We start from the raw sequence: 11,503 nt of genomic DNA on the forward strand, positions 1-11,503 counted from the left end.
GTTATTGTGCTCAAATGAAAACTAAGTTAAGCCCAGATTTTTTAGATAAATATCCCCCAGTCTAACCAGGCAATTCAGAATGGGGATTGTGCCGAATGCTTCCTCAGCAATAAGTTTCAAATAAATGTATTGAAATTACTTTTTCCCAGTATAAAATCCTCTTGATGACATCAACCAACCACAAAGTATTTGAGAATATAGCAATTTTTGAGAGTGTATCATTTTATGACAGCACAGATACCATGGTTTTCAAGGATGCCATAGTGCTTGTGAAATTACTGTCCGGGATAGCTTTATTGAATCAGGAAAGGTGGAAGCTTGTTCCTGTGCTGAATGTCTTCTGCCACCTGATTAGTGAAGATGGTTGGCTCAGAAATCTGGGTTTAACTTAATTTCCATTCTAGCTTTACAGTTCTCTGTTAAGGTCTGCCCATACTCTAGCTTTTAGCCATGATTTTGAAACCAGATAGAGTTTTGGTCTCTTTAACCAAGTTATAAATCATTTGGTTCCATACAGGACAGGGATGCTGGAACAATTTTTATAGTGGTGGTGCTGAAAACAGAAATTGCATATTTGGTTATTACAACTTCAAGCCATGGGGTGCTGCTGCACCCCCAACACCCCTAGTTCCAGCACCTCGATACAGGAGTATTTCTGCCATCACAATAATGTGTCCACGCCAGCCACACTGCCTGAAAGTGTTTGTATCAGTGCGTTCTAGGAAAATCTGGGCATCTCTTCCATAGTGCCTCAGTAGTGGGGATAAAGCATCTAAATGACATGCGCACACAAGAGCAGCAGCACACAGGACAGTGCATTGTGGGATATCTAGTGCACAAACAGCTAGGAAGGAGGACTGCCCAAACCTATTGCCTGCGTATGGTTAGGGCATTTTCTCCATATCACTAAAGAACAGTACTGTAAACTAGTTACAGGCAGAGAAGTATATGCCAGACTAACACTCTGGCAATGCTGGGACATTGGTAGCTGACCAGTTACTAATCAGATTTTAACCATGTGGTATAGGGATATAAATCAAGTTCAGAGTCGACCACATTACTAGCTGGTTACAAACTCGGAATGTGGGCAGGGCCTTAAAGGAACAGTATTTAATTCTATGTTGATTCATTTAGTTGTTTAATATTAAAAAGTCAAAAGGGGTCAGTTCTTACAGCATTAACAATAATTAACTATTTTGCAGTGAATGAGTGTAAAGAAACATTCCTGTCTTTGTGATTAAAACATTGTCTGTGTGTTTTTTTCAGTGATCTCTAACCATGAAGCATAAAGTATGTAAATAATGTGACATATTTTGGTCTTTTAATTTTTGTAAAAAAATATCAACAGTAATATATTGAACTTTTTTATACTGGATGCTGTCATTTATGGACTTTTAAAATGTTATAAAGTTTCCCAAGCCCATAGGACATGCATGGAAACGTTGGGAGTTTATATACAAACAAGCCGCAGTGGATGGGAATAATCGTATTTGCTGCTAATGCTACTGTGTGGACTAACAGTACTGAGACAATTTGTTGCCTAGTGTGCCTTTAGAGCATGGAGGAGAAAGATCCCTCTTCTAAATTTGGCTTTCAACTCTGCATTTCTGTTGCACACTCACTAAAAGGGTGAAAAAACAAGGCTGAAAGCAAAAAAGAAAAGAAGACTGCAGCCCTAGAAATGAAAGAAACTCATTTGTCATCTGGCCAAGTGAAAGGACTTTCAGCTGGCAGAGAAAACAAAGCCAACCCCATTCCCTGCTACATGCTCCCACCCTGATGGAAATGGTAAAGTTTTGGCTCAATATGATGAACTCGGCCATCTGTGCATGCTTCAACTACTTATGACAAAACTTGTATCTCGGGAAGAAACGTACTTTTAACCTTCTGGAGTGTGTGGCTGAAGAGTTGCAAGAGTCTTGCTGGGGATTCCGTCTTTTTTACCGCAGAATCCAGAGAACCTGAGAAACCTCATCTGCCAAACACACTTTTTAAAAAAAATTGCTATCTTAGGCTTGGCGCATAGTGAGAACTCTGCTAAAGTCTTTTCTAAAGCAAGAGAGCACTTACACTGGGTGGATCCCAAAACTTGGAAGAGGTCACAGTATGAAATATGGTATTTGATTCCCTTGGTTGGTGGGGCTTCTTTTGTGAACATTATGTAATTTGATCTGCACACTCATACTTTTCCTCCACCTCTTTCTCCCTGTCTCTCTTTTTCTTTGCTGTAAATGAGTTTGAACTCAGGCTCAGTCTATACCACATACCCACTCAAAAATACTGGGTGAACTGAGATTTCAGTGACACAGTAATTCCATTCTGCAAGTTACCTTGACCAGTTCCATTCCATTCTTGAAGAAATGAACACCCAGAAAGCCTGATGGTTTCTCTTTATGGGATGGGGAGAGGGCTTAACAGTAGACACCAATGACATTGAAAAGTGTCTAGACAAAACTTGGATGTACCGGTAAACAGGGATCGGAGCCTATTTCCTATATCAGGTAAAGCCTAATTACCCAAAAGCTCAAAACCCAGGCTTTTAGGACATGCTGATTTTGTAGGTGATGTACTAGTAGGGAGTAGTAAGGTAGCCAGGCAGATTGGAGAAACCTAGAGTGATTACACAGTCATCAAGTACACTGATCTTGGATAGGAGCTGCAACTGCATGCCTAGCCATACAGAGTGGAGTAGCAGTGCACCACCCACAGGGAACGGACAGCGTTCCCATCTTGGATGGAGCTCTAGAACTGGCTGAGGAGAGTTGTCTCTAAAAGGAAAAAGTTGCATGGCAAAAAAATTGTAATCGTTTTATCTCTGTGCTCCTCCCAATACATTTCTTTAGTAGCATAATGTAACTAAAGGATAAAGAGAGAGGAAACATCAAAATTTTGTGCCTGTGGTGCTTATTGTGTTGATCCAAGCCTTGTGTTTAGATCATTATTCCATTGAGTCTACTGGGCATATGCAGGCTTGTGGTGAAGTGAGGATACTGGGATAAAGGCAGGAATTACTGAGCTTTGCCTGTACAAGTTAACCTAGTGCAGAGTTAATTCCAGCTCTAATAATATGAACAAGGATAATGTGCTCAGTACTGTATGCTGCTCTCCATTAATGTCTCCAAACAGATGATAGAAAGTTTAAGAATGATGCCTATGAATGATCATCCATGCCTTGGTGCATTATTTCTACTGGATTTATTTAGGAAAGCCTCCTAGACAACAGAGTGCATTTCCTGTACACTGATTAATGTTTGAAATGGACATACAGCTCATCATGATAGAAGATGTGGACTACATAAAAGATTCACAGGAAAAGTTAACTTTATTTCTTATATTTGTAAGCCACTTGATTTTGTATTACTTGTCTTTTTTTGTTTAAAGACTATAAAGGTGTATGTTGTATTTTTTACTTTTCTCTATAATTATATTGATTAAAACTCAGATAAGCTAATAGGTCAAGAAACAGGAATTATATAATTTTAACTAGCAATAAAAATGCATTTTAATTATTTCTAATTCATGAGGTGAGCTATCACTTTTAAAGGGAGATTCTGAAAGGCACAAAGGGCAGTGTGCACCCAATTCCCTAGTTCATGTTAACATAGTCAAACAGGACTATGTTAACGTGAACTTAGATATCTTTTAGAGCACACCAACAGGATCTACATGGGGCATTTAGAGTACAGCATACTGGAGTGCTTTACAAATCACGCTCCTCTAGTGCATTTTGCCAAGGCAATGTAAACAAGCCCTAAAACTAGAGTGGTTTATTTCATTCAGGGTTGTTCAGGGCAGTCTGGCCGTATGCTGCACCCTGTCATTTCAGTCATGTTAAATGCCCGATTCTTGGTAACAGTTACAGTACAGTTGCCCTGTCTAGACTAGCCTATGCAGAATTTTAGGGAAATTTTCCATTGTTGGTCTAGCATTCGTGTAGCACAATCAGTGCAAGCAACAGTGTGATTGAACCAATGCTATAGCAGAGGTGGGAGATCTTCCTATAATTCCCAATGGGAAGATATCCTCTGGCCTTGACTACTTTCCAAATATTTCCTGTCATTGCAAGCTTCAGTCCAGTGCCACCAGCATATAGACATTGGGTCCCTGAGGTAGACTCACTTCCAGTATTTTAAACAATCTGATGATGTAAGCCTGCCCTTGTGGGGGGGACTGTAGTTTGCAGTTGATGCAATTACATACTTGGAGGTTAATCGAGGAATGTTTCTTCTAGTTAGGAAAGAGAGTGGAAGAAAACCCAAACTGACTCCAAGCTGAAAATATTTCTTGCCAAGCCTTGATAGTTATTTTTGGTAGTTAGATTAAGAAATCAAGATGTTGCCGCTTACATTTTCTGTATATATAATGATGATGAACTTATTTCTCTTGTATATTTAAAATGTCTATGAATGTCCTCTCCTAATGCTAAAGCTGAAATATTTCTTCTGTTTTCTAGAAAACCAAAGGATAAAATGTTTCTTAGTCAGCTTTTCAGTTTTATACTTTCATATGTTTGGTGTCTGATGGTCTTTAACTAAACAAATCATTGATATGTGCTTTCTGAACTGGTCATTCTTGTTAATGCTAAAACTGGAAAGGATGGAATCTACCTATGTCAAAAATATCTATTAAGTATATTCCATATTTTTAAGCCTGTCAGATATATTACCATGATTATCTACTATAAAAAGGCTGTATGTTTGTTATGGCCAAGACTTCCATGACAGAAACCCTGTTCTTAGGGTTGCTTTTTTTTTGTTCATTTGTTTTCTTGTTTGTTTGTGTTTTTGTTTTATTTAGTGTCAGTGTCAAATTCCTAGATAGTGTACAACTGGCATCGGTCCACAATGGAGCAAGGGCCCTTCATGATTTTTTACAAATTTTGTCCCCAATCCTGCAGTCAGACGTGTGCAGGCAGACTCTTCCACCCACAAGAATCCAACTGCAGGATCAAGACTTTGGTGTTCTCTACATACCATGTAGTGGAGTTTGAGTTTTCAACTATTAGCTAAACACCACTAAACTGTGTTACGCAATTCACAATAAAATAAATGGTATTCATTTAAATATTCTCATCACTTCCTGTGGCAAACAACTTGAAGTATTGTTATACCATGACACTTCCGGATTTATTGCCATGACAAACAGCCAGTCTCTGCCATAAATAACCTTTCATAATGTATAATTATGCATCCTTTTGGCAGGAAAATTCAATAAACAAAAATAGAGGTAGTACCCATGTTTTGGTAGATTGCATGGCAACTGAATGGTTGTTTAATGCTGCCCCCTAGAGGATATGTTTTCCAGCAAAATAAGTAGCTTTATGTCAGGGAAAGGGGAATCTGATTTTTCTGATGTTAATTTGGGGGAGAAGTATGGATAATTCTTTCTTGTATTTTTATGGTTGAATATCTCTGTAAAACGTCATAATATTTATTTAAAGACAGTTTCATATTTTCAATTTTTTTTTAGTTTGTACATTTTCTGACATGTCACCATAATGGGAAACACCATAAGCTTCTCATTTGTTCTTATTTAATTGTTATCCTAGTAATTAATTCATGTGCTTCTTAGATAGACACACACACAAAAAATTGACTGAGATTACCAGCCAAACTTCTTTGAGAGGAGAGAAAACTCTTAAATATTTTCCATATTGTCAACAGATTTATCTGAACAATGAGCCAAATGTACAAATAGAGAATTAAAAATCTGACTATAAAATGTAAACAATAAAAGCTGCTCTTAAAAAAATTATCCTTAGACAAGTACTATATATTCTTGGCCCAGTTCTACTCAACAGAATTTACACCAGTGTAGCTAAGAGTAGAATTTGGACATCTTTTTTTTTTAATGATACTTGTTTCAATTAGGATGCACTGTAACCTCAGTATTGCTTTCCCTCATTTTATGCATGTGATTGTTTTTATTTCATAAGCATTTTTTACTGGACAATGATAAAAACCGATTTATAAGTAAATATTTGCTGGTGCACTTAATAGATAGAACTGGGCTTCCTATCTGTTAGCAAGAATTTTTTTGAAGTATTTAATGAAGTATTTTCACAGATTTCAAGCTGCCCAAGTCACTTTAATTTGTACGACTGGCACAGATGTGGCATGTTGCCTTGGGTGTTACTGACCTTGGCAGCCCTACAAGACCACCTTTATGCAGAGATTAACTGTTTCACTGCTAAGAATAACTATTCTAGGAATGCAGAAAATTAGGAAGGAAGAACAACTGATCACTTTAGTCCAGGAGTTGGCAACCTACGGCACACGTGCCAAAGGTGGCATGTGAGCCGATTTTTGATGACATGCAGTGGCTGGCTGAGCCGCTCAGCCCGCTGCCGCTCTGGGGTTTCCGCCGCTGGCTCCTGCCAGCCGGGGTCCCACCATGGGTCCCATTCAGCGCCCGCTGCCGGCCTGGGTGAAGGAACCCCAGGCTGGCAGCAGGCTGAGACCCCAGCTGGCAGGAGCCGGAGGCCAAAACTTAAGAGCAGGGGTGGACTGAGCTGCTCAGTCACTGCTCTGGGTTTCCGGCTGCTGGCCCCTTGGCAGCCGGGGTCCCCACCACAATCCCACTCACCTTGCTTCCGGTTGGAGTTCCAGCGCAGGCCCCCTGCCACACAGGGTCCAGGCTTCCTGCCCTGCTCAGCCCTACCAGCCGCCAGCTCCACTCACCTCAGCTGCTGATCTGGGGTTCCAGATGGTTAACAACTGATCACTCAGAAGCCTGTGTGCAGACATTGGAAAACTCAGCAAGGAAAAGCCAGGGCAAGGATCACACTAAACTGATAAGATCTGCATTTTAATTTAATTTTAAATAAAGCTTCTGAAACATTTTGACAGCCTTGTTTACTTTGCACATAACAGTAGTTTTGGTTAAATAATATATAGACATAGAGAGACCTTCTAAAAAATGTTAAAATGTATTACTGGCACGTGAAGCCTTAAATTAGTGTGTATAAATGAAGACCCGGACAACACTTCTGAAAGGTTGCCAACCCCTGCTTTAGTCCATGCCCACTGCATTTTGTTAGGGGATCAACTAGTCTTTGGCAGCTGTACCCAAGATTGTTGTAAATCCCATATATGAATCTAACCCAGTTTTAAACACTTTGGTGACTAGTAGTTTCATCTACTTCCGTTGGTAGTCTACTGAACATCAAAGTAAACCCCTGAGTACAATTGCTCTTCTTAATTTGCACTCAGTCTCTCTTGCTTACAGTTGGTTCATGATTTAATATATAATTTTAATTGTGTGACTCTTGCATGTATTTCATTTAATCATCATGAGCAAAAATGTTCTAATATTATTTTGTGGAATATGAGCCTACAGTAAGTGGTGAAAACCTGTCATTTCAATAATTTAAAACTGAACTGGACAGGGCATATGAGAATATACTGCAGAGACTATATAGTATTCTAGAGAATTTAAAGGGAGCCAGAAAAAGATATTGAGGCATCAGCTTTCAATGCATTAGAAATGTGAAGGCTAGGACTATATAATATGGTTTAAAAGAGAACTAGATAAATTCATGGAGGTTTAGTCTATTAATGGTTATTTGCCAGGATGGGTAAGGAAGGGTGTCCCTAGCCTCTGTTTGTCAGAGGGTGGGGCTGGCTGGCAGGAGAAAGATCACTTGATTACCTATTAGGTTCACTCCCTCTGGGGCACCTGGCATTGGCCACTGTTGGCAGACAGCATACTGGGCTGGATGGACCTTTGGTCTGATGCAGTATGGTCATTTTTATGTTAGAACTGGCAGTTATCAAAACCATTGACTGTAGGGAACAGTATATTGGCAGTTTACAATTCTCCTTTCATCTGCTGTAAAACCAATGAATTCCTGTGTACTACAGGCTGGTTGGTAGAGGCTGCCTCATTGTTGCTGAGTTTCATGTAATGTGAACAGTCAGCTAATTATTTTTGTGAGGCTCCATTATACAACAAAGACGTATTAAAAAGAGGGAAGTAAAAATGGAGGAATCTCATGCATATATTTAAAATACAAAATCTGTAACTCATTAAGACCTGCCCTGCTGCTTTTTCTGATGATAAACACTGATTTGTACACATCTTCAGAAAGTGTTATGTATAGACCCTAGGTTTTGCAATTTATTTTGAGTGTGTGAAATTGAGTTTGTATTTTCAGATTTGTTTAACAGTTAAACATAAATATAGTTAGGACCTGATTTTGCAAAGTGCTTAGCACCCAATTACTCATTGAGTTTCAGCATTAGGTCCATTGGCTAAAATGAAAGCTGGATCAGTCTCTTACTGGGTGCATTCTGGTTAGTAATGTCAATGTGGTGGAATGCAATATTGTAGAAATACTCAGAATACAATAATTTTTATCTTGCACTGTTTGTTTTTCTCCATTTACCTTTCATGTTTTACTTTCTGCATCTCACAGGAAAAAAAATATATTCAGTATGATAAAACATACAGCTGGAAATTCCAATGAGCAGGAAATTAAGGCTACAATCAGTTTACAATCCAAATAATCAAAGTGCAAACAAAACCACCTGCTATCTATTGCTCCATACAGTATTATTTTGGGTGGATATACAAGTCTTTTTAAACTGCACTCATTTTATAATCTTAAGTGCAATTATCTGCAGTTCAAGAAGCTACAACAGTTAGTATTTTGTACTAAATGAAAATCTGACCTATTTATACAGTATTTAGAAGAATATAAAAAAGTGTATTAGCTCACCTTGGTTTCATTATGTCAGTAGGGCCTGATCCTATAAACTGCTATGCATGCGTTCCTTATTCATGTGGGTAATCACATTCACTTCAGTTGCATCTGTTCATCTACCCACATGAGTAAGTGTTTTTTTGCATGTTGGGCCTCTTGTAACAGTTCTGTTTGAATGTATTTACATAGTATTTTATACAATGCTTTCCTAAGTTTCAGTAAAATGTATTGCTTTTCTAAAACAAATATAGGTACCTTTTATACAAAAGAGGTATTTAGCAAGTCTTTTATCTTTAAACCCTTTTATACACTGTTATAATGTACATGCCAAGAGAAGTGTTATATTTAGTCATAATTTTGGGGAACAACAGTTTGTTTTTGAAAAGGCATTAATAGTGCTTCTTATCCATTGTTTGTTATGTTAAAATGGTATTAACTAATACTGCATCATTTTATTTCTATTTTATAACTGCAATGAACAGTGCATTATTTTGAAATCCTCAAAACCATTTCTTCATTGTGTTTTAATCTGTAATAAATTAATATTTGGACTCTTTTTTTTTTTTTTTAAAAACTGCCTCCTTTTAGAAGTTGTTTTTATGATGGTGTGAATATATATCAAATTGCAGCATCTGTAACTAAAACTTTCTAAATTCTAAAAGTTTGTTTTAAATAACTATTAAATGTTTTTAATGAGGCAAGAATTCAAATAAAAATTAACCTTATTTCCCCTTTAATGTATGTTTAGTTATTAAACAAGTCACTAATATGAAACAAATGAATTTGACTTTAAAATCAACATAGTTTTGAGTCCATGATAGGTCATTGTTTCCAAATCATTCACATTTACACAGAAATTAAATTCCTCTTGTATTTATCAAGTAAATCTGTCCACAGCTGCAAGTAAATATGCAATTTATTTATGACCCTATTTTCTAATCAGTAAGGATCTAGCAAACTGTTTCAAACAGTTCACAAAGGACTCAGGCTTGCAATCTCTGCAGACTGCTTACTCCAGAACATTAGTGGTTGCAGGCATTGTTTTCTAACATTTATTAAAACAGGGCAAACTTTTTATGCAATGAGTGGGAGAATTCCCCTCAGGCTTTCAACAGTTCTTCCAATCCACAGTCCTCAGTGTAAACAAATCTGTGAAAATAAGTTAATGTGACCAATCTGAACTAATGATAGTATTTCCCCTGTTGTTCATGTTCCCTCTTTACCAGTTTGAGAGTAAGCCATTTTTCTCCAGCATTGTCAGCTCTGCTACTCTTTCACTGAGCAAATACGGGAATATGGGAATACAAACTTTTCTTCGCTTAAGACTATGGGGTATATATTGTGTGATGTTGGACAATGTTCTCAAAAGGTAGCCCACAAAAACACACACCACAATTAATTTTTAGATATAGAAACACCTGCCTTAAAATATAAATATTTGAAAGAGAGAACCTTACAACACAGATAATGAGGATTTGGAAGGGCCCAGGCCAGTGACATAAAATTATTTTTATTAATGCCATCTGAATTCTAAAGAGTCACCTACTTCACTGGTATAATCTCCACAGAAAACTGGAATCCAGACAAGCAGTCTGAAAGTGATCACAGAATCATAGGACTAGAAAGGACCTCGAGTGGTCATCTAGTCCAGTCCCCTGCACTCATGGCAGGACTAAGGATTATCTCGACCCATTCCTGACAGGTGTTTGTCTAACCTGCTCTTAAAAATCTCCCATGATGGAGATTCCACCACCTCCCTAGGCAATTTATTCCAGTGCTTACCCACCCTGACAGTTAAGTTTTTCCTGATGTCCAGCCTAAACCTCCCTTTCTGCAATTTAAGCCCATAGTTTGTCCTATCCTTAGAGGTTACAAAGAACAATTCTTCTCTCTCCTCCTTGTAACAACCTTTTATGTACTTGAAAACTGTTGTCATATCCCCTCTGTCATCTTTTCCAAACTAAATAAACCCAATTTTTTCAATCTTCCCTCATAGGTCATGTTTTCTAGACCTTTTATTATTTTTGTTGCTCTTCTCTGGTGAATTCTTTTCTATTGAAGAGACAGTGTATTTGTCAAGGCGTTTTTTAATGGGATCAGAAAGTACATGAATGCAGTGATGCTCCTGCTGACACAATGCAATAACTAAAACAACCTGTGTGAAATGCCAAGTTCTGAATAATGAATAATTTGCAGCATTTACCCTCATTGTTTAGATCACTTTATATACCTTAACTAAGGCCTCCTTTACACAAGAAACCTGCATCAGTTTAACATAAATAGGTTTTTTAACCAATGTAGTTAAACTAGAGCAAACTGAGTAGAGACATGTCTTTCCGCTTGAGTGGCTTGTTCCCAATTGACCTAACCCAAGCCAGAATAAGCCACTCTTTTTAAAGTGTTCCCAAGCGGGTTTGCACCAGTTTAACACCATGAGCTTCGATTCATACTGTAGGCTGGAACAGTGTAATCTGCTCCTGTATACAAGGCTTAACTGCGTATTGCAAGGGTTCCCGTCTGGCTGGGTGTAGGCCGGTGGATGGGTTTTCTGCCCCTTGGAAGTGAGGAGGCTGGGGTGAGAGAGACAGACTGGCTAAGTGACCTGCCCCCAGCGCGCCCATCCTCCCCTCTCCGTGGCCCCGAGAGGGAGGCCGGCAGAGAACTGGTCTGGGGCAGCCCGTGGGGGCATGAGGCAGAAATGCTCCTGAGGGTGCCAGTCTAATCCCCCCTTCTCCCCTACCCGTGCTCTGCCGGGTCTCAGCAGCGGGAGACCGGGGGAGTTGGCGGGAAGCGCACTGG

The 11,503-nt window shown here is 38.6% G+C and overlaps 1 protein-coding gene across 1 annotated transcript in view; it reads left to right on the top strand.

Annotated features, from left to right (window-relative positions):
- The window catches only part of COL23A1 (collagen type XXIII alpha 1 chain), a 324,183-nt gene extending 317,881 nt beyond the window's left edge, over positions 1–6,302 (top strand). Inside the window, exon 32 of the mRNA XM_030572434.1 lies at positions 1,629–6,302. Within this exon, the coding sequence (XP_030428294.1) occupies positions 1,629–1,679 (51 nt within the window). The 3' untranslated portion in view covers positions 1,680–6,302. The remainder of the gene's footprint in view (positions 1–1,628) is intronic.
- Positions 6,303–11,503: the final 5,201 nt, after the last annotated feature.

Source organism: Gopherus evgoodei, chromosome 8 (genome assembly GCF_007399415.2).
Source record: "Gopherus evgoodei ecotype Sinaloan lineage chromosome 8, rGopEvg1_v1.p, whole genome shotgun sequence".
Taxonomy (NCBI): Eukaryota; Metazoa; Chordata; order Testudines; family Testudinidae; genus Gopherus; species Gopherus evgoodei.